This window comes from Archocentrus centrarchus, unplaced genomic scaffold (assembly GCF_007364275.1).
Source record: "Archocentrus centrarchus isolate MPI-CPG fArcCen1 unplaced genomic scaffold, fArcCen1 scaffold_58_ctg1, whole genome shotgun sequence".
NCBI classification, from domain to species: Eukaryota; Metazoa; Chordata; class Actinopteri; order Cichliformes; family Cichlidae; genus Archocentrus; species Archocentrus centrarchus.
This window is the reverse complement of record NW_022060279.1, coordinates 1,307,501-1,331,040: the sequence shown is the minus strand read 5'-3', so window position 1 is coordinate 1,331,040 and position 23,540 is coordinate 1,307,501. Positions and strand designations below refer to the sequence as shown.

General features: G+C 42.9%; 1 protein-coding gene across 1 annotated transcript in view; it reads left to right on the top strand.

Moving 5' to 3' along the window:
* abcc1 (ATP binding cassette subfamily C member 1 (ABCC1 blood group)) overlaps positions 1 to 23,540 on the top strand; it is a 40,414-nt gene that overhangs the window by 11,595 nt on the left and 5,279 nt on the right. The window contains exons 12-29 of the mRNA XM_030725536.1: positions 765 to 968; positions 1,148 to 1,294; positions 2,980 to 3,067; positions 3,770 to 3,839; positions 5,155 to 5,281; positions 5,702 to 5,878; positions 6,626 to 6,793; positions 8,849 to 9,023; positions 9,207 to 9,267; positions 9,346 to 9,466; positions 9,555 to 9,762; positions 11,643 to 11,953; positions 12,407 to 12,606; positions 16,204 to 16,330; positions 20,652 to 20,753; positions 22,280 to 22,426; positions 22,549 to 22,707; positions 23,155 to 23,321. Of these exons, the coding sequence (XP_030581396.1) occupies positions 765 to 968; positions 1,148 to 1,294; positions 2,980 to 3,067; positions 3,770 to 3,839; positions 5,155 to 5,281; positions 5,702 to 5,878; positions 6,626 to 6,793; positions 8,849 to 9,023; positions 9,207 to 9,267; positions 9,346 to 9,466; positions 9,555 to 9,762; positions 11,643 to 11,953; positions 12,407 to 12,606; positions 16,204 to 16,330; positions 20,652 to 20,753; positions 22,280 to 22,426; positions 22,549 to 22,707; positions 23,155 to 23,321 (2,759 nt within the window). The remainder of the gene's footprint in view (positions 1 to 764; positions 969 to 1,147; positions 1,295 to 2,979; positions 3,068 to 3,769; positions 3,840 to 5,154; positions 5,282 to 5,701; positions 5,879 to 6,625; positions 6,794 to 8,848; positions 9,024 to 9,206; positions 9,268 to 9,345; positions 9,467 to 9,554; positions 9,763 to 11,642; positions 11,954 to 12,406; positions 12,607 to 16,203; positions 16,331 to 20,651; positions 20,754 to 22,279; positions 22,427 to 22,548; positions 22,708 to 23,154; positions 23,322 to 23,540) is intronic.

The window sequence follows — 23,540 nt, the reverse complement described above, 5'->3', positions numbered from 1 at the left end:
CTCCAGTAATGCTGGAATTGATATATTAAGCAAGTACGTAGGACCACTTTTTTACATTAGGATGTTTCTAATTATAGAAATATTGCACTTTCTCAAAGTGATGCTGAAAAGCTCATTCATGCATTTATTACTTCTAGGCTGGATTATTGTAATTCATTATTATCAGGCTGTCCTAAAAGCTCCCTGAAAAGCCTTCAGCTGATCCAAAATGCTGCAGCTAGAGTACTGACAGGGACTAGAAAGAGAGAGCAGATTTCTCCCATATTGGCTTCTCTTCATTGGCTCCCTATTAAATCTAGAATAGAATTTAAAATCCTTCTCCTCACCTACAAGGTCTTGAATAATCAGGCCCCATCTTATCTCAAAGACCTCATAGTACCATATCACCCCAACAGAGCACTTCTCTCTCAGACTGCTGGCTTACTTGTGGTTCCTAGGATACTTAAGAGTAGAATGGGAGGCAGAGCCTTCAGCTTTCAGGCCCCTCTTCTGTGGAACCAGCTTCCAGCTTGGATTCAGGAGACAGACACCCTCTCTATTTTTAGGATTAGGCTTCAAACTTTCCTTTATGATAAAGCTTATAGTTAGGGCTGGATCAGGTGACCCTGAACCCTCCCTGCTATAGGCCTAGGCTGCTGGAGGGGGGAGGGGGGGGTTCCCATGATGCACTGTTTCTTTTCATTCACTTCTTTTTACTCTGCATTTAATCATTAGTTATCATTAATTTCTTGATAAATAACATTGAATTGAATTGTTTGCTGCAGGTGGCTCAGATGAAGAGTAAAGACAATCGCATTAAGCTGATGAATGAGATGCTGAATGGCATCAAAGTGTTGAAGCTTTACGCCTGGGAGCTGGCCTTCAAAGAAAAGGTGTCAGAAATCCGTGAGAGTGAGCTGCGTGTCCTGAAGAAGGCTGCCTACTTGGCGGCTGTGTCTACCTTCACCTGGGTCTGTGCACCTTTCCTTGTAAGTCTGACAGTGAAGAACAGCGATGCCCCACACTGTACAGTTTCAGTTCAAGTGTCAGTCCATGAAATTGCTGCACTTTATAGGAAAACTTATTTACTGTAGTCGTCTCATTTTTTCCAAGAATCATCTGAAATTCATATTAAGGTTTCTTACTCCCCTCCTGCCTCGCTGCACAGGTTGCCCTATCAACTTTCACAGTGTACGTACTGATTGATGAGCAAAACGTGCTGGATGCCCAGAAGGCCTTTGTGTCACTGGCGCTCTTCAACATACTGCGTTTTCCTCTCAACATGCTGCCAATGGTCATCAGTAGTATGGTGCAGGTTTGTGTCCCTCCGTTGTTGATTGTATTGCTTTTCATCCATGATAATTGTGTAATATAAGACGATTATGAAAGAAATTGTGTTTATGACTTGGGTTCTAGAACTCATTTTTTAAGATGAAAAGCCTTCACTTTATGTTTAGCAAAATGATAGAGATGAATAATAATATCTACATCTATGTGCCAGTTGTTCTCAAACTGTGGTGGTTGGTGGCAGCGATTATACAAGAGTTTACTGACTTTAAGTAAAAACAACTTGGATCCTTTCTGTTGTTAATGGTTGATTTCAAATCTAATGTGAGGCATAAACCTTTTCCATTTTCTGAAGTGCTAGAGAAATTTGAGAGCCAGGGAATATTTCAATGCAAACACAATAATCCAGGTACAGAAATCCCAGAAAGTTGAACCTGTTCATCTGGATGTGGCGCTTTCAGTGGGAGAAACATTTCATCACTGCTCCAAGTGACTTCTTCAGTTCCAGACTTATAAACACTACAGTTGCAACCAATCCTAGCACCAGTGGTGATCGTTAATATGCAAATTGTCATTACCACTGATCAATGCTATAAGTAATTAGGGACATTTAAAAGTTGATTTGTGCCATAAACCAACACATATGGATCAGTATTTAAGGTTTGGCTCTGATCATCCACCGGAGCACAAAGTGGGTGTCATCAGGACGCTACAGTGCAGAGCGAACACCATCCCCTCAGACACCAGACACAAAAGGGCCCGGAGTAAATGTGTCTCTGGCTTTAAACCCCAAAGGATCGCGTCCCCGGCACAAACAGAGTAATTACCATGAATTATACATCAGGGAAACAAAACAACCCTGATGACAGAAGTGCCCAAAATTTGAGTAAACGACTGTAGGGATCGATATTGCTCTCGTTTGAACCTGTACCACTACCCAACAGTAGTTTTATTTCTCTCCATTTTACTCATTTCAAATTATAAATTTAAAGTGTTCTTTTACAAAATAAGTCTGTGCTTCTCAAATGAAGGATTTTGTTCATTTACAAGATCACCAGCTGCTTTGGTCTGACAGTGTCTGTGATGCTAATGTCATTACCACAGTATTAAATAGTAACGTTAGACTATTACTGTTGTACTTGGTGAGGAGAGATGTTACATGGTTTCGCTCCTTTTTTTTTTTCCTAATCTTATCGTCGACATGTGCCCTAAAACTAACACTGAGACTACTGACTAAAACTTACATTAACAATAAAAACTAACCTTTAATGAGCAAACTCACTCTGACAGATAATTCAGTTGAATTTAAAAAATAGAAAGTCAAACTGGGGGTCTGCTGAAACAGACTAACCACTGGCTCTTAGATTAGATTAGATAAAACTTTATTAATCCATTCAGGAAGATTCTGTCAGGGAAATTAAAGTTCCAGTAGCAGCTTGTACAGGTAACACAGGCGCACAGCAGAAATCAGATCTTATGTTGTCTTTTGACAATTACGTACTCATTTCAAGGGTACCAGTAAAACAAAACAAGGTAACAAACAGATTTGTTTTAATAATATAAATGCTAATCGTGCTTTGGAGCTTTATTGACTGTTTTGATAAGTTAGGGTATTTCTTTAATAGTATTAATAGAACTAACCTAAAACCTTTTTGAGCAGGCTGAGTTCACTAACGCTGCACTCCTGGTCTTCCCCACCCTGTGTGTCCTCAGGCCAGTGTGTCCCTGAAGCGGCTGAGGGTGTTTCTATCACATGAGGAACTGCAGGCGGACAGTGTGGAGCACAAAGCAGTAGCAGGCTGTGAGTCCTCTCATCTGTGTTTTTGTGTGTGCCAGTAAAACACTTTGTACATAGACATATTTCATACACATACTATCTTAATGTAGGCCTTCCTTTTTAGCTCTGCTGTTTTGAAGAAAAAGTCGAGGTGTTCTTGTAGCCCTGGCGAACAATAACCTAGGATGTTCAAATTCACACCATAGATGCATCTGCTTACAATCTCGGACAAGTTTGAATCTCGGCGAACTTGACCTCAAGCTAAAGCTCAGAGGTCAAGTTCCATAAAAGCTTTAACGTTGGCATGACTCAAACGGTGTGACCTGGAACGTTCAAATTCACACCGTAAATTCACTGATTCTTACAAAGCGCTTTTCTACTCTAGAAAAAAGCACTTCAAAGCACCACACGTTTGCATTTCCTCATTCACACACACAAGCACTGTTTTCTGTTTTAAAGTGCTTTCCATCTAATATTCACGCACGTTCGTGCTCTGACACAGCTTGGGGTTCAGCCTCTTGCCCAGGAATACTTTGGCATGCTGACTGGAGCAGCCAGGAATCGAACCGCCAACCTTCTGATTAGTAGATGACCTGCATACTGTTCAAGCTAGACCCATCAAACTTCGACACATTTGTTCACTGGCTGTACTATAACATTTTGCCTCCCCTAACTCACCCCTCCCCCTGTTACAAGTCAGTTATTTTTCTCTTCTCTCCTCTTTAGCCCCACACAGTATCTCTGTAACAGATGGCGTTTTCAGCTGGTCCAGAACTGAATCGGCAACACTCAGCAGGTGTGTGCTTTCTGACAGAGTTTCAGTGCAACTCAAGAGGACTACTGTGTTCCAGAATTATAGTTCTTTTTATCTTATTCTCACAGCATAGTGGTGCAGTGGTTAGCACTTTTGCCTCACAGGAAGCGGGTTCCTGGTTTGCATCTCGTGGTTGGCTCTGGCCTTTCAGTGTTTGCATGTTCTCCCTGTGTCTGCATGGGTTCTGTCCAGGTACTCTGGTTTCCTCCCACAGTCCAAAGACGTGCTCGTTAGGGTAATTGGTGACTCTGAATTCCCCAGTGATGTGAGGAGTATAAAGTGTACAGAGATATGATTAAATGTTGCTTGTAGTGGTCAGTAAGACTGGAAAAATGCCAGTTACAGTATCGTGAAAAATTATTTGCCCCCTTCCCCACTTCTTAGTTTTTTGCATATTTCTCACACATAAATGTTCATTAAACAAATTTTAACATTAGTCAAAGGTAACCCAAGTAAATACAAAATGCAGTTTTTGTTGGTTTTATTTGTTTGTTTTTTAAAAATAATGATTTTGTTTATTGTGAGAAAAAAGCTTTCCAAATCCAAACCACACAAGTCCACCTCTGGTTTTGGAGTGGCCTTATCAAAGTCCGGACTTGAACTAGATTGATTTGCATGTCTTTCAGGGAAGGCCTTGCATATTTCAGCAAGACAGTCCTAAACTGCAAAAGTACTACTGGTGCATAATGAAACCAAAAATACAAAAAGAAGACCCAGAACTGCTGAAGAGTACTATATCAATTGGAACAACAGTCCTCTCCCAAAAGTCCAACAACTGCTCTCCTCGGTTCCCAGACCTTTATCGACTGAAGTTAGAAGAAGAGCGCCGTTTCAGCCTTTTTGAGACGTGTTGTTACAGTCAAATTCAAAATGAGCCAGCATTTTTCTTAAAATGATATATTTTCTCAGTTTAAACATTTGATGGTTGACGGTAAAATATTTACATTCTTCAGAATTGGATTTGTAAATAAACTCATAAAACACCAAATGTGGAAAACTTGAATCCTAAAGGATCACACAAAGCATTATTTCTTCTCTTTGCCTTTTAGCTCAGTCTCAGATGTTAGCTGTTAGTTATGTGTTTGTGTATGTATGTAGTGTGTGTATGTTTTTTCTTTTATTTTTTAATGTATTTTAAACTTGCTTGTGTACAGCACTTTGGCCAATGGCATTGATTTTAAAGTGTTTTATAAATAAAGTTGAGTTGAGCATAAGTTATGTAATACATTTTTCATTAAGAATGAACATGAATATTCCTGAACTGGAATTGAACTGAACTGAATCTCTCTTTGTTAAGGCTGAATGTAAATATCCCAGAAGGCTCTCTGGTGGCTGTGGTGGGACATGTGGGCTCAGGAAAGTCCTCCCTGCTCTCTGCCCTCCTTGGAGAGATGGACAAACTTGAAGGAACTGTCACTGTTAAGGTGAATGCTCTCGCTTACACAAAAACACATAAAGTGGCTCATAGAAGTATAATTTGTAAGACTTTCTGGGGAAAACCTGGTCTTGTTAGGAGACTAATTTCTAGAAAACCACTCCCTGCACCCAAACACACCGCTCTGCAGCTTCTCTCCTCCTGTCATCCCTCCCAGAACCCCATCCCCATAGAGACTTTCTGCTCCCAGACCATTAAAAAAAACAGCAAAAAAAAAATTAATCATAAAATCTTTGCAAAAACCAATATAGCATCTTCAACTGCACCAGAGTAAAGAAGTTAAATGTGGATTATTATATATATATATATATATATATAAATAATGTATGAATATATATATATAGTGTGTGTGTACATAAATAAGTGAGAGTATAAAATATGGTGTGGGCCCATGTCCTTTTCCCCACAGGGTTCTGTGGCTTATGTTCCCCAGCAGGCGTGGATCCAGAATGCCTCTTTGAAAGATAACATAATGTTTGGTCAAGAGAGACGAGAAGCCTGGTATCAGCAGGTGGTGGAGGCATGTGCCCTTCAGCCTGACCTTGAGATTCTTCCTGCTGGAGATGACACTGAAATTGGAGAAAAGGTATTTGTTTTTGTTCTATATCTATATATCTATATATATCTATATCTATATATCTATATCTATCTATATCTATCTATACACACACACATACACACACACATACACATACACACACACACACATATATATGTATACATATATATGTATAATATATATATATATGCGCACGCACACACACACACACACACACACACACACACACACACACACACACACACACACGCGCGCACACACACACATATATAGATATACACATAAAAGCAGATGTTTTGGCAGCCTGCTGGTCAGGAGATTTTAGATGTGTTAACAGAACACCTCAGTCTTCCCAGGAGTGAACATCCCAGTAAATTAACCCCAAGGAAATTGAGAAACTGCTAAAAACTCAGGAGCTACATCTGAGACTCATCGTCTCAGCAAGTTAAATGTTAGAGGTCACGACAGTATGATTAGAAAAAACTGAACAAGTATGGATTGATTGGAAGGGTTGCCAGAAGAAAGGTTTTAGATGCGTGTGGCCCCTTTGCTGGATTCACAGGGGAGCCAGATTCTCGCTCAGGCATCTGGCTGCCTAACTTGCCCAGTAACCAAAGTAGAAGACCATATGCATGTAGTTTGGACTACCTTGCCAGATCTCCTCTGTGTCTTTTGTATTAGTATTCTGTGACACACCACCTTTTGTAGACTGCACTGGCAGCATTCTTAAAATGGTGAGGTAGCTTTTTGTCGTCTGTCTGTTGATCTGTGCAGGGAGTGAATCTGTCAGGAGGTCAGAAGCAGCGGGTAAGCCTGGCCAGGGCTGTCTACTGTGACCGTGCTGTCTACCTGCTGGATGACCCACTGTCTGCTGTTGATGCTCACGTAGGAAAACATATCTTTGATCATGTCATCGGCCCACAGGGACTGCTAAAGGACAAGGTGTGTGTGTGTGAGATCTCCAGTCTAGAGCACCATTATGCTTAAATTCAGTTTTTCAGTTCAGTTATGTATATAGCAGCAGTTCAATTTGCTGCTTACCTGTAACCATTTTTTTAACCCCTCAGCCTAAAAAGGCTGATATGGGGTATTGTCGTCACCCCACTGGAAGGGCAGGCGGGCTATTTTCAACTTTGTGAACGCTATAACTTGAGAACCATGTGACCTAGGATGTTCAAATTCACACCATAGATGTATTTGCTAAAAGTCTTTAAAAAAAAAAAAAAAAAAAGTTTGAATCCTGGCAAACTTGGCCTCAAGATAAAGGTCAGAGGTCAAGTTTTCTGAAAATCTTGTGAACGCAATAACTCCAAAATGATGTCGCCTATTGATTGAACTGATTGATTGAACAGAGAGAGAATCATTATAAGAGAGAAAATCCAAAACTTGAAGTTGGGACATTTTGGTCTTCGTTGGTAATGCTTTGTTTTCCTGTACTAATTTAAACAGATTCATTTCATATGGTCTAATTTCACATTTTGATCACACATAGACATGTTTAATTTTTGATGTGGTCAGGCAGCACAGCTTACAGTTTTTTTACAGCATGAATTTGTCCTAATTTGCCCAAACCTGCTAATACTCCTATGTCAGCAGGTGTGCATTAGACTGGGATTATAGTCACTGCAGAAGCACACATGGAGAGCAGCAGACACGTTGGATCAGTAGTAGCTGTTACCGTTTTTTATTCTGCATCCATTTTCATGGATGAGTCCAAACGGCCAGAGCAAATTGGAGGAAGCATGGATATTTCCAGTGAGCCTCACATTCACGCTCTAATGATGAAATTTACATCACTCTGACCCAGGAGAACCCACGCGTTTGTGAATTCTTAAAGTATAACAAGTACTTTAAGAATTTACTTTACTTTAAGAATGCATGCAAGTATGCAAGCTAAATAGTTTTCAAGGACACCACCAATGACAGGGAGCCAAGAAATTTTAGCACTAATCTACTTTGGAAAGTCTGTTACTGTATCCCATGTGGCCCTCCCTGTTACTGCATATTGCAGGAGATATCGAATACTGAGATTACACTACAGAGGGATTAGGAACATTGGTAATTTGCTTATACAGTACTGTGCAAAACTCTTTTGCACCTGTTTCCCATTTCTCTAGGAAAAACATTTAGAAACATTCATGGATATGTAGTATATACAGCAAAAACAGAGTTTTACAATTCTAACAATCTTAAGTCTGTATGACCACTGTTATTCTTCAACACAGCCTGAAAGTCTCTTCTTTTCATTTGTTTAAGTAGTCTCCAGGAAGAGTTCTCCAGGCTTCCTGAAGGGCCTCTCAAAGCTCTTCTTTGGACGTTGGCTGCCTTTTGTTCTGTTCTCTGTCCAGATGATCCCACACTGCTTCAATAATGTTGATGTCTAGACTCTGGAGAGGCCAAACCATGACTGTCTTTTTTTTTTTTCTATCCAAGTATGCATTACTGCATTGATGGTGTGTTTGGGATCATTGTCATGCTGAAAAATAAAGCGGTTGCTAATCAGACACTTTTTAAATGGTATTACCTGTGGCTCAAAACTTTTGCACAGTACTGTACCTCTTTGATTATTTAGCGACATTCAAACAACATGATATGATCCACATACTTGGATAGGGAAAAAACTGTATGTGCAAGCCAGTCACTGAGTAAATTGGTTAACACAAAAGAAATCCTAACATGAGGAATGTTATTAACGTGATATTATTGAAGCCATTGTTTGACCCCCTAAATGACTGCAGTCAAAATAAAATTACAAAAAAATTATAAAACTGTCACATATTCTTGAGAAAAAAGGCAAATGACAGAAGTACATAAGTAGGAGGGAGAGTCTGTTTGTTGTACCAGAGGAGAGTACTTGAGGTTTTCATATTTCTGGTAACAGTGTAGTTGTAAAAGTTTGAATCATTCTAAATATGCTGAAGTGGAAATTTTTACTACTAGGTAGTACAGAAGTCACCTTTTAGACAAAGCTTACTAACTGTGTATAGTCATGTACAGACCCGCGTGCTGGTCACCCATGGGTTGAGCTACCTACCCCAGGCCAACTTGATCTTGGTCATGATGAAGGGAGAAATCACAGAGATGGGCTCATACCAGCAGCTCATGGCCACAGAGGGAGCCTTTGCTGAGTTCCTGCGAACTTATGCTGCTGTGGACAAACCTGACAACAGTGGTGAGGAACATGTCACACTGCGCTATAGCTTAGCTGTTAAATAGATGGCATCTTGCAGAAAGCGATCATGGAGTATTAGTTCTGTAAAGATAAAGTCTAATGATTCACTTTAGCTGGAGCAAACAAATATGATTAATGTTTTGAGACCAACTTCATTTTGTTACATTTCCTTCCTACATTTAGAACCTGTACCAAACAGTGGTGTCAAAGGACTGGAGAATGGCAGTGTGACTGCTCTTGCTGGGTGAGTGAATAAGGATATGGACTGGGGGGGGACGAGGTTGCCTGACTTTTCTGAGTGGCTGTGCTTTTGTATAAGCAGCAGCCCAGGTGTCAGCAGCGTATCCAAACAGTCAGACAAAGCAGACAAGGAGTTGAGCAAGAAGGCCAAGAATCGGGAGATGGGGAAGCTGACAGAGGCTGACAAGGCCAGCACTGGGCAGGTATATAGATGCTTTACATGGACATACATATAAAGGTATGTGATGATCTCTAACAGCCTAATCACAGCAGGTCTCCTGTCCTCCTCAGGTTAAGCTCTCTGTCTTCTGGGCCTATCTTAAGGCCATTGGAGTGCTTCTGTCCTTCATCAGTCTTTTGCTGTTTCTTGCCCATCACCTGGTCTCCCTGTTCTCCAACTATTGGTTGAGCCTGTGGACGGATGACCCCGTGGTTAATGGCACACAGCCTAACAGACTAATGAGACTTGGGGTGTATGGTGCTCTTGGCCTATCTCAGGGTGAGGATGATTGATAAGAGGAAAAACAATGTTGTCTCTGTGATTTCTTTGTTATTCACAAATACACTGGTCCAGAAAGTGTGAGTGTGGCAACATCTCACTGCAGCGGGGGGGTCGGAGGGGCTGAGGGGCTGAAGCCTATCCCAGTTTTCATAGGGCGGGAGGCAGGGTACACCTGTACAGGTCACCAGCCTGTCACAGGGCCAACACAGAGACAGACAACCTAACCTAACCCCAGTAACTGCATGTCTTTGGACTGTGGGAGGAACTCGGAGAAAACTCATGCAAACACGGGGAGAACATGCAAACTCCATACAAGGTGGATTCGAACCCAGTCCACGCAAAGGTTAGGTTGCCAGTCCAGAATCATTTAGTCACTTGTCTTTTGACTGTTGGGGGAAGCCAGCACACCCAGAGGAAACTCACACAGGGAAAACATGCGAACTCCACTGAGAAAGACCCTGACTTAGCACTGCACCACTGTTGCTCCTGCTCAATGAAATTACAGTTTTATAAAAATATAAAGATGGACAGTTTACAGTTTATTTTTGTGACAGCCTTTATACTGTATTATCAGCAGTGATGTCAGTAACGCGTTACTCTAATCTGACTACTTTTTCTCGGTAACGAGTAATCTAACACGTTACTATTTGCAGTCCAGTAATCAGATTAAAGTTACTTATCCAAGTCACTGTGTTACTATTTTTGTCATTTTCCTCAGTACAAATTACATACATAATTAAATTACATAAACTTTAATATTAGGCCTTAATATTTTTTTTTCCAAATGGACAGAGGTAAAACACTGCGGCTCTACTACAGTATGTTTTAGAGGCTGGTATTGTGCCAAAAAGTGATTGTCTGCCAAAACAGCAATTTTCGGTATTTGCTAAAAAAAAAATCATTCCCTGTATATAAACGGCTGTAAGTGACTTGTTGACCTATAATCTGTGAAACATATCTCTCATGAATGATATCAGGTAATTTTGAGTGAGAAACAGCATTTCTATCACAAGGTAAAAGCTGCACTCAGTTTTTGGCAAAGTGACTTTTATATATTCATTTATTTTTATCAAGATAAAAACTGTCACTGACATTAAAAATGTTTTTTTTAAACAGAAATCTAGCTCAAAAGGCTGCAGAAATCACAACAAATAGAACATCACAGATCTATAAAGATATTTGAAGTGGCCAAAAAGCTCTGGATTGATTATAATGTAGGTACAATAACACAGACTCCTAAAGATTGTTGAAAAACAGGTTATTTCTGCATTTTATATATAAGCCCTTCATAAATCATGCACTCTATTTATCAATATAACCAAAGACATTACACATAAACATACACAGAAACATCAGGATCACTTTATGGCAGACGATCACTTTTTGGCACAAGACCGGCCGCTGTTGAAAGTAACTAATAAAGTAACTTGTAATCTAACTTAGTTACTTCTAAAATTAAGTAATCAGTAAAGTAACTAAGTTACTTTTTAAAGGAGTAATCAGTAGTCAGACGACTTTTTCAAGGTAACTATACCATCACTGATTATCAGTCACAAAGAAGGAGGGAGGCTGCAACCCTGTCACCTCACAGAAGAGGGTGACAGTACCAACCAGTCATATTAGGCCGGTGGATTTGAACCACCACCGGCAAATATGCTTGGTTATCAGTCCCTGTGTGTTAACTCTGCAACAGACCAGCTACCTGTTCAGGGTGTACCCTGGGTCTCACTCTGACAGCTGGAATAGGGTCCAGGAACTCAGCCCGAACTGTGTTATAGAGTAAGATGTGTTTCATATCAGTTGTTGGATGCAAGTGTGTACTTCTAAAAATCATATACAAATCATCATATTCTGTAAACTCCTGTCCTATCCTTCAGGTGTGGCCATCTTTGGTTACTCCCTTTCCATGTCTATCGGGGGTGTCCTGGCATCCCGGTACCTCCACCAGTCCATGCTGTATGATGTCCTGCGCTCACCTATGTCCTTCTTTGAGCGAACCCCCAGTGGTAACCTGGTCAACCGCTTTGCCAAGGAGATGGACACCATTGACACAGTGATCCCCAGCATTATTAAGATGTTTCTGGGCTCTATGTTCAATGTGATGGGCTCCTGTGTCATCATCCTGTTCGCCACGCCGCTAGTAGCCATCATCATTCCATTTCTGGGTCTGCTCTACTTTTTTGTGCAGGTGAATTAGAAAGGCAAAACAATTGCTGTTTTATTTTCGTCCATTTCCAGTAATTTCCTGTTAAACTTTACAGTATGAAGCACCTTGAGGTGACTGCTGTTGTGAATTGGCACTGTATAAATAAAACTGAATTTGAATAGAATGGAATTAAATATTGTTTGATTGCCTAAGCTATATTTTGGTCAAATTGAGATATCTGCCTAACTCTACTTTGCTAACACTGTTTTCTTCAGTGTTAGCAAAGCAGGGTTGGGCAGATATATCAATCTGACCAAAATATAATTTAGGCAATTATGGCATGAGGCTAACAGTATAACCTTTTTGTTAGGCAACAGAATGTAAACATAGCTATATAAATTAGGCCAGATAGTTACTGTTGCTGGAATATTTATGATGTCATGTGTGTCCATTTAAATAATTGAAGTTGTCAGACGTTGTCCTTGTTCTGTCCAGAGGTTTTATGTGGCATCATCTCGTCAACTGAAGCGTCTAGAGTCAGTCAGTCGTTCCCCAATTTATACCCACTTCAATGAAACACTGCTGGGCACCTCAGTTATCCGAGCCTTTGGTGAACAGGAGCGATTCATCCATGAGAGTGACCAAAGGGTGGACCATAACCAGAAGGCTTACTATCCCAGCATAGTTGCCAACAGGTCAGCGAACTGCTATCAGTCACTCTTACAGCACTGAATTTCTAAATAGAGCTTCCATTCTCAGAACTTTATATTTAATGAGGGGTGGTCCATAAAGAGTGTTGACAAACCTGTAATAATCATGGGGTTTAAAGAAACAGGAGAGTATTGTTACCATTAACACAAGCCGCAGCAGCCAATTTCTGCTGATACCAGTCAACCATAATAATCATATGGAATGTACAAATGATACACACATACATTTTTGTTTTAACAGTGCCCATTATGTTTGCAACAGTTAACATTTGGAGCAGGTTATAATCAGTTTGATGTTTTTTGGTTTAGGGGCGGGGGGGGTCATCAGTTGTAAGTCTTTAACTCACAAGTTAGTGGCTATTAACTGAGTGCTAGCATTTTATATGCAAAAACATCTTCCCTATGATAAAATATTTAATTACTTAAAATTAATACTGTGTATAGTACGGTCTTGAGTCATCTCTCATTTGTTTATATTTTGGTTGGAAAATAAGAAATGGGTGCAAAAAATGGGTTTATATAAATCTAACAGTCTTGAAAGTCAGTTTTTGGCATTGCCACCTTGATTCTTCCACATAGCCTGAACACTCTTAGCTAAGCTTTGATGCCGTTTCTTTTAAGTGGTCTTCAGGAAGAATTCTCTGGGGTTTTTTTTGAAGAACATTCCAAAGCTCTTCTTTGGATATTGGTTGCCTTTTGCTCCACCGTCTCAGACACTTTCCAGGAAGTATGGGGATCAAAATCTGACTGTACTTTTCTGTGTTCATAATTCCATGAATTCATAGCATCCCCAACACCACTGGCTTAAATGCAGCACCAAATCCTGACATAGCCTCCACCATGTTTAACATAAGGCTGGAGACACTCACTGTTGTATCTCTCGCCTCACTTCTTCTGGACATTTTGACAATTTGAACCCAAAATTTTAAATTTGGATTCATTGCTCCATAAGACCTGTTGCCATTGAATTTCAGTCCAGTTCTTGTGTAATCTTTTAGTTCCTTTTAGTACCACTCTTCCATTGAGCCTATTTCTGATAAAGTTTTGTCGAACAGTAGATTGATCAACTGAACTGTTTCAGGACTTTGCTGGATTTTTTTTCATCTTTATTTCAGATACTGTTCATCAACTATAGATTTTTAGGCCTGCCATTTCTTCTTTTGTCCCCTATTTGTCCAGTTTCCTTTTGGAAGGACGCTGCACGGTATGCTGAGATATGCCAAGTTTTGGGCTAATAGCTCTTTGGGAACCTCCTTGATGCAAAGATACAATTTTATGCCTGTCAATCTGTTATCTTTGACATTTTTTGTTGATTCAACTAAAGAATTGGGAACAAATATGTTTCTTTTTCTAACTTTGCTCGGTGTTTCACTATGGGAATCACTTTGGCTTGACCAACTATGAAAGCCCCATAGCCAGCACATCTGTCCGTGACAGACCTGTCGAGCCATGCTCAGGGCCCTGCCCCACATACTGACCAGCTCCTCCCTAATCATTATTGCTTTATTGTTGAAACTACATCGAGCTTGCTCAGCACGTCCCAGCTAGCTTGGTTAGCTGTTAAACAGTTCTCAGGCATCCTGTAGAGTACTTCACTGACTGCAGTTTTCCAGTTTCAGTCTGGATTGTGCTGAGTAAGTCCTTCGAAAGAAGTGTACTTACAGTAATATACTTTTGGACAGTGATCGCATTGTGGCGAGCTGTTCCAGCGGTTGCCTGTGTGTGTAACTTGGGCTAACGCTTTACGGCGAGCTTTTCAGTGTCCGGCTAGTATTAGCTTGTTAGTAGGCCACAACCCTGTTAGTGTGAGGCTAGCATTAGCTTGTTAATCAATCCCAAACGGTGTTAGGGTTCAGCTAGCTTTAGGTTGTTTGCTGAATTGACTGGTAGACTTTCACAGCGACTAGCTCGGACTTAACCCTGTTGCAAGAGCTAGCTGAGTTCCTGAAGGTTCTGGATGTTCTAGGGCTGTCTTGGTTGAGATGCCTCTGCAACATTGCGTGGAGATCTGGGGCGGTGCCATTGCATTGGCAGACCGGGGGGTGGTCCCCATCTTTAAGAAGGGAGACTAGAGAGTGTGCTCCAACTATCGAGGGATCAAGCTCCTCAGCCTCCCCAGTAAAGTCTATGCCAGGGTGCTGGAACAGAGGGTCTGTTCATTATTCAAACCTCAGATTCAAGAGGAACAATCCATTTTTTATCTTGGTCACGGAATGCTGGACCAGCTCCTCATCCTCTTGGGGATATTCGAGCGTGCATGGGTGTCTGGCCTGTTGTGGCAGGCCATTTAATCACTGTACGACCGCAGCAAGAGCTCGGTTTGTATTGTCAGCAATAAGTGAGACTCGTGGGTGTTGGACTCCGCCAGGGCTGCTCTTTGCCACTAATTCTGTTCATAATTTTTACGGAAAGAATTTCTAGCCTTGCCAAGTGGTGGAAGGCTTCCGTCTTGGTGCCCTCATCTCTGCTTTTTGTGGATGATGCAGTCCTGTTGGCTTCATCAGGTGGTGGCCTCTAGTTCACAGTGGAATGGTTTGCAGCCAACTGTGAAGCAGTTGGCTTGAGAATTAGCACCTCTAAATCTGAGGTCATGGTCCTCAGCTGGAAAAGGGAGGAGTGCCCACTCCGGCTCAGGGACAAGTTCCTGCTCCAGTATCTTGGGGTCTTGTTTACGAGTGACATGAGAAGGGAGTGGGAGATTGACAGACAGATTGGGGCTGCGTCTGCAGTGCTCCAGATGCTGCGCCTGTCTGTCGTGGTAAAGAGGAAGCTGAGCGTGAAAGCCAAGCTGTCGATTTTCTGGTCGATCTACGTCCTTACCCTCACCTATGGTAAGAGGCTTTGGGTAGTGACCAAAAGAACGAGATTGCGAATACAAGCAGCAGAAATGAGCTTCCGTCAAAGGGTGGCTGGCCTCTGCCTTAGAGATAGGGTAAGAAGTGCAGCCATTCGGGAGGGGCTCAAAGTAAAGCCGCTGCTCCTCCACATTGAAAGGAGCCAGTTGAGATGGTTCAGGCATCTGACTAGGATGCCTCCAGGGCAGACCCAGGATGCACTGTTGAGATTATATCTTTCGGCTGGCCTGGGAACGCGTTGGTTTATACTTTATTTCTCTCCATCCAGATTGAATTACCATTAAAAATTAGAGGCTGTTCATTTCTTTGCAAGTGAGCAAACTTACAAATTAAGCAGGGTATCAAATAATTATTCCTCCACTGTAGGTCTGTTCTCCATGGTTCACTACAAAAACTGGAAAATGTGTCTAAAAAAAGCAAAACAAAACATATATTTATAAGTGACCCCACACAACATTTTTGCTTTTGCATTTATGCTTGTTGCAAAAAACAAAAAGCAGTGTTTTCTGTGAAGAGAATTATTCCCTTCAATGTAACCTTTGAGCTTTGTGACTTGCATTTAAATAAAAGTGGAAACCCCATTTAAAAAAAAAAAAAAAAATGAAAATGCTTTATGGACTCTTTCACAAACTCTTTTTATTTATCTGATGTTTTCACTTTATTTGCATTATATACAACTTGTGTTAGCTTACAACAGCCTTTTTCACTGAATCTCTGTTTGGTATAGGTGGCTGGCAATTCGCCTTGAGTTTGTGGGAAACTGCATCGTGTCATTTGCTGCTTTGTTTGCTGTGATATCCAGAGAGAGCCTCAGCCCAGGCATTATGGGACTGTCGATATCCTATGCCCTCCAGGTAAATGTGGTAAATCTCCGTAAATTGTGCTGATCATTTTTTATATTAAAGATAAGATAAGATAAGATAAGATAGTGTTTATTTGTCACATGCACAGTTATACACAGTACAATGCACAGTGAAATGTATTTTGTACCTGCAACCTTATATACACACACATATAAATAAGAATAAAAATTTAAAAAAAGTAATTCACACTATACACTATACTCTATATACTATACACTATACACACTTTTTAAATTATGATATTTACACTGTGCAATAATGGTCCAGTTAGGGCTCAGAGTTGAGCAGACGGATGGCTTGTGGGTAAAAACTCTTCTTCAACCTTTCAGTCTTAGCCCTCAGGCAGCGGTAACGCCGGCCTGATGGGAGCAGGGAGAAGAGAGAGTGTCCGGGGTGGCTGGGCTGTTTTAGGATCTTCATGGCCCTCAGCCTGCACTGCTTGGTGTAAATGTCCTGCAGGTTGGGGAGGGTGGTTCTGATGGTCCGTTCAGCTGAACGAACCACCCTTTTTAGGGCCATGAAGTCCTGCTTGGTGCAGTTTCCCATCCAGGTGGTGATGCTCCCACGCATGATGCTCTCAATGGTGCAGGTGTAAAAGTTCCTGAGCACCTTGAGTGGGAGCTTGAAGTCTCTCAGCCGCCTGAGGAGGTAGAGACGCTGTCTGGCCTTCTTCACAGTGATGTTTATGTGATGAGTCCAGGACAGGTCCTGTGAGATGGTCACTCCCAGGTATTTGAAGGTGTCCACTCTTTCCACCTCAGCACCACTGATGACAAGTGGATGGTAGTCCCTCTGCTGCTTCCTGCTGAAGTCCACGATCAGTTCCTTCGTTTTGCTGACGTTGAGCAGGAGGTGGTTCTCCTGGCACCAGTTCTCCAGGCGGGAGACCTCTCTCCTGTAGGCTGTCTCCTCATTGTGAGAGATTAGTCCCACAACAGCAGTGTCGTCAGCAAACTTGATGATGACGTTGGACTCTGACGTGGCCTCGCAGTCATGGGTGTACAGTGAGTACAGCAGAGGGCTGAGCACACAGCCTTGGGGGGATCCAGTGTTGAGGGTGAGGGAGGATGAGGTGAGGTGACCCACTCGTACCACCTGTGGTCTGCTGGTCAGGAAGCTGTGAACCCACCTGCACAGGGATGGGCCCAGGCCTAGGTCCAGCAGCTTAGAGACCAGCCTGGAGGGAACTATGGTGTTGAATGCTGAGCTGTAATCTACAAACAGCACTCTCACATAGTTCCCCTTACCAGTGTCTATGTGTGAAAGGGTCTTGTGGAGGAGGAAGGATATGGCGTCATCTGTGGATCTGTCTGGCCGGTATGCAAACTGTAGTGGGTCGAGGGTGGTGGGCAGTGAGGAGGTGATGAATGTCTTGATGAGTCTCTCAAAACACTTCATCACCACAGAGGTGAGTGCTATGGGCCTGAAGTCATTGGGGCTGCTGGGGTGTGGTTTCTTTGGGACAGGGACTATGATGGACTTTTTAAAGCAGGTGGGAATCACACACAGTTTCAGTGAGAGGTTGAATATCAGTGTAAACACAGGTGCCAGCTGGTCACCGCACGTCTTAAGGACACGTCCGCTAATACCGTCTGGTCCAGCCGCTTTCCTGGTGTTTACACGTCTAAACGCCTAAAGGGGGAGCCACCTAACTTAACACATAATGGAAACACAGTTGTCTACATGCAGTCCTTGTTTATTGGTTTAATGCTTAAATGACTGTGCTATTACATATAACAGCTAAAATTACAGTAACTCGTCCCTGAGCCGGAGTGGGCACCCCACCCCTTTCCGGCTAAGGACCATGGCTTCAGATTTAGAGGTGCTAATTCTCATGCCAGCTGATTCACACTTGGCTGCGAACCGTTCTACTGGGAGGCCACCACCTGATGAAGCCAACAGTTCCTCATTATCCACAAAAAGCAGAGATGAGATTCTGAGGCCACCAAGGCGGAAGCCTTCCACCACTTGGCAAGGCTAGAAATTCTGTCCAAAAATTATGAACAGAATCTGTGACAAAGGGCAGCCCTGGCAGAGTCCAACATCTACTGGAAATGAGTCCGACTTATTGCCAGCAGTATGGATCAAGCTCTTGTTGCGGTTGTACAGGGACTGAATGGGCTGCAACAGCAGGCCAGACACCCCATACTCCCATAGCACCTCCCACAGGCTGTCCTGAGGGATGCGGGAGGGATACGGTTGAATGCCTTCTCCAAGTCCACAAAATGCATGTAGACTGGATGTGTTCCATGACCAGGATGAAAACTGCATTGTTCCTCTTGAAACCGAGGTTCAACTAATGGAACGACCCTCCTTTCCAGCACCCTGGCATAGACCTTACCAGGGAGGCTAAGGTGTGTGATTCCCCAATAGTTGGAGCACACCCTCCGATCTCCCTTCTTAAAGATGGGGACCACCACCCTGGTGGCACAGCCCCAGATGTCCATGCGATGTTGCAGATGTGTGTCAACCAAGACAGCCCTACAACATCCAGAGACTTCAGGAACTCAGGGCGAATCTTGTTCACCCCAGGGGCCCTGCCACCAAGGAGTTGTTTAACCACCTCAGTGACCTCGCCTCCACTGATGGGCGAGTCATCCCCCTCGTCCCCAGACGCTCCTTCCACTACAGAAGGCATGTCAGTGGAATCGAGGAGGTCCTCGTAGTTTTCCTGACACCACCTCAGTTGAAGTCAGCAGTGCCCCACCCGCAGCAGTGCCCCAGTGTGAGTAGAGCACTGTGAGTAGTGAGTAGAGTGAGTAGAACCCTCCTGAGTTGCCTGACGGTTTGCCAGAATTGCTTCAAGGCTATCTGAAAGTCTTTTTCCATGGCCTCACTAAACTCCCCCCACACCCAAGTTTTTGCTTCGGCCACCACCTGAGCCATGTTCTGCTTGGCCTGTTGGTACCCGTCAGCTGCCTCTGGAGTTCCACAGGCCAACCAAGCCCGATAGGACTTCTCCTTCAGCTTGATGGCTCCCTTCACCTCCAATGACCACCATCTTGTTTGGGGATTACCACCACGACAGGCACCAACCACCTAGCAGCTGCAGCTCTGAGCAGCAGCCTCGCAGAACATGGTCCATTTTGACTCAATGTCCTCAGCCTCCCTTGGAATGCTGTCAAAGTTCTGCCGGAGGTGGGAGTTGAAGATCTTGCGGACTGGGGCCTCTGCCAGGCGTTCCCAGCACACCTTTGTTCCCCTGCCACCTGACTACCAGGTGGTGATCAGTTGATAGCTCAGCTCCTCTCTTTATCCGAGTGTCCAGAACATACGGCTGCAGATCTGATGATACGATTACAAAATCAATCATCAACCTGCGACCCAGGGTGTCCTGGTGCCACGTGCACTTATGGACATCCTTATGTTTGAACATGGTGTTCATTATGAACAAACTGTGGTTTGCACAGAAGTCCAATAACAGAACACCATTCAGGCAGGTTGTTCCTCCCAGTCACGCCCCTCCAGGTCTCACTGTCATTGCCCACATGGACGTTGAAGTCTCCCAGCAGGACGATGACGTCACCAGATGGAGCATCCTTGAGCACCTCGAGCTGGTATGTCTCAACCTCATGCATGAGCTTGCGCTCCTTCTCCACCAGAGAGGTGACATTCCATGTCCCAGTAGCCAGTCTCGATAGCCGGAGATTGGTTCGCCAGGGCCTCCGCCCTTGGCCCTCACCCGACACACACATCCAACCCCTAAGACGGTAGGCCCACAGGAGGGCGGGCCCATGTCGTCTCTTTGGGCTTCACTCATCCAGGCATCACGGGCTAATGCTCAGCCACCATCCCGGTAACTCTATCTCGGGCAGAATAAACAGTTCCTTTGGTGAAACTCCAATAGGGGTCTTCTTAATCACTCCTTCTCTGGCCCCTCACCCGGGACCAATTTGCCATGGGAGACCCTACCAGGGGGACAAGCCCCCAGACAACATAGCTCCAGAGATCACTGGGACACACAAACCCCTTCACCACAATAAGGTGGCGATTCACAGAGGAGCAGTTAACACACATTAAATAAAAACACTAAACTTCTCACCACCATGGAAATCCCTTAATGAGGTCTGTAGGTTACAGTACAAAATAAATAGACTTTTTAGGAAGACGTCACATATTTAAGCTAAATTTAAAACTACCACATTATGCAGTCCCAGTATTTTAATTTAATTGTTGTATTGTTATTTTGGTTCAGAGGAATAAAACAGCCTTCTGCCTAGAAGAAAGAAAAAGGTTTTGTTTTGGAAATGTAATCTGACTCTAGAAATTGGTGTTTGCTCTTAATCTTCTTTTCCTTTTGCCCCATGTGCAGCTTACTACCTCACTTACGTGGCTTGTGAGGATGTCTTCTGATGTGGAAACCAACATAGTGGCTGTGGAGAAAGTGAAAGAGTACGGTGACACAGAGAAAGAGGTACACAGAACCCGCTGATGGAAATAACATATGGAACAATATGTCAGGGGTTCAGATCCTGGTTTGGGCATGCATCTGAGGTGTTAGGTAATTAGGATGTACTGATGAGAAATGGAAAGTAGACCAAGGCATATATAAGAAATCAGAATATGAATTGATGGTAAGCTACTATTCCAGCCAATTACCCACTGAAAGAAGTTAATGCATATGGGAGCTTTGAATGTGTAGAAAGCCAACATCCACACTTGGTAGCTCAGTGCAGTAACATCAGTAGAAGACAGCTATTGTCAAAAGCTGGAGATCTAGACGTTACAGCACAGTGGGATGAGTCCAGCCACCTGCAAGGACAGATGCATCGACTGAGCCGAGGATGATGATTGTGGCCAGACTCAAGGTAGTCACCCAACCAAGAGCATGACTCAGTCCCAAAGTCCCATCAGAGATGTTTGCAGATGTTAATGCTACTCTATGCATCATCCCTGCTACCAGTATCACTGAATCCAATGAGCTCATATATACCACAGCCACAGTAAGCTCAAAGGTGCATGTAGATGAAGCACCCAAAGGAGAGGAAGGCTGGAAGCCAAAATAAGGGAAGCTAACTGAAGTGCAGAAGGGCATCACGAGAGAGAGGTCATGGATGGAAAAAGGTATGACAAGATGGCTATAACTGAGAATCTAGAAACTGTCAAATAAAGGCTCAGAGCTCTGGCCTCTAAGCTGGCGAGATACACCAGAGAAACAGAGGCCAAAAGAATAAATTGTCTGTTCTCCAAAGATCCATCCAGAGTGTACTCTCAACTGCAAGGAAACAGTAACACAAGGGCATATCCACCCCGAGCTGAAACTGAACAATACTAGAAGAACATCTGAGGCACCACACAGAACCAATGCCAAGTGGCTGGTGGACCTACGAGCAAACCACTGCAACCTCCCAGAACAAGAACCAGTATAAATAAGTACAAATAAATTTATATATATGAGTAAAGAGTTTAAAAGGCCGTAGGGATGAATTTAGCAATACCAATCAATAGTAATATCGGGAAGAAGGAATATGAGAAGCTCAAAAAATACCAGGAGCTGAGAGAAGAGCTAGAGAGGATGTGGAAGTGAAGGTAATGGTGGTCCCCATGGGGACCAAACTGGGAGACTGGCTCCAGCTTCCAGGAAGTACAACTGAGATCTCTGTCCAGAAGAGCGGACGGAGGAACAACTAAGATACTGCACAGGCCCCATAAGCTCCCAGGCCTTTGGTAGAAGACCCAAGCTTGAAGGACAAAGACTGCCCACAGGGCGCATGGAGAATTATTTTATTTTATTTTATTTATTTATTTTTTTTGTAATATTGATCATTTTATTGTGAATACAAAGGTTTAGCCTGTTTTAAGGCATTTTCTGATTGAAGTAGATCAGAATACTTGTTAAAATAACCAAGATGTCCGTCTTTGTCCTGGTCACAGATAAAAATTGGAAGCAGCCTGTAGAGTTCTAGGCATGCTTACTTAAAAATATGTTTTGACCAACAGGCAGAGTGGAAACACGAGCCCTCCACCCTCTCACCAGGTTGGCCCACTAATGGCTGCATTGACATAAGAAACTTTGGCCTGCGCTACCGCCACGATTTGGACCTGGCCATTCGCAACATTAACATCTCCATTAACGGAGGAGAGAAGGTCTGATTTTACATTATTGCACTGAATGCAGCAGTTCAGTTACAATATCTTTGATTTTTTTTTTTTTTTTAAACTCTGCAGGAACTGTGCATATTCTGATTTGTTCATGATTGATCCATCAGGTGGGGATTGTGGGGCGCACTGGTGCAGGGAAATCTTCCCTAACGCTGGGGCTCTTTCGGATCATTGAGGCAGCTGAAGGCAACATATTGATTGATGGAGTGGACATCGCCAAGCTAGGCCTCCACGAGCTTCGTTCCAGAATCACCATCATACCACAGGTAAGTGTTGAGAGAACGCACAAGCACAATAACACCTGATTAGTCTATTTCCTGTGCGTTACTGCAGCAAGGTGAGCTGTAGCCCAAGGTAGTCTAAAAAAAAACTGTCTAGGCTGAATAACTGGGTCAGATTTTAAAAAGGTGAAACCATGTTTAAAGTTTGTATTTTCAGAAAGCATGCTTTTATTGTGTATATCCATTCTAATCTGTCTTTACTTGGATGAATCTGTAGGACACATACAGATAGTATATAGTACCTTACTTCACTTGAAGGTTTCCTGAATAGGTTAACTGTTTCTAGGTTCTCAAAATAGATTGTAGTAGTCCCTCTGAAGTTTCTTAAGGCAGCTGCCTTTTAAGGAGGAGTGCACAGCGAACCTATCTTGATGTCAGAAACATTGGCCCATTAATGTGATGCACTGATATGACACACTTCCTTCTCCACAGGACCCGGTGCTGTTTTCAGGCTCTTTGAGGATGAACCTGGATCCTTTTGACTTGTACACTGATGAGGAAGTATGGAGGGCTTTGGAGTTCTCCCATCTTAAGACCTTTGTGTCCAGCCTACCCAAAAGCCTTAGCCACGACTGCAGTGAAGGAGGAGAGAACTTGAGGTATAACTGCTTTATAAGCCAAGCCCAGTTTCACAACTTGTTTGAAAAAGCTTTGTGTATCTCATCAAGGACTGTTAGAAATACCTCCATTTTTTGCAGTTATCTAGTCAGCAGTGCATAAATACATCTAAAAGACATTCCTTTATATCCCCTTTAGTTCAGTAACCAAACTGGTAAATTGTAAAGGGATACTTGTATAGCATTTTTCTACACTAACTG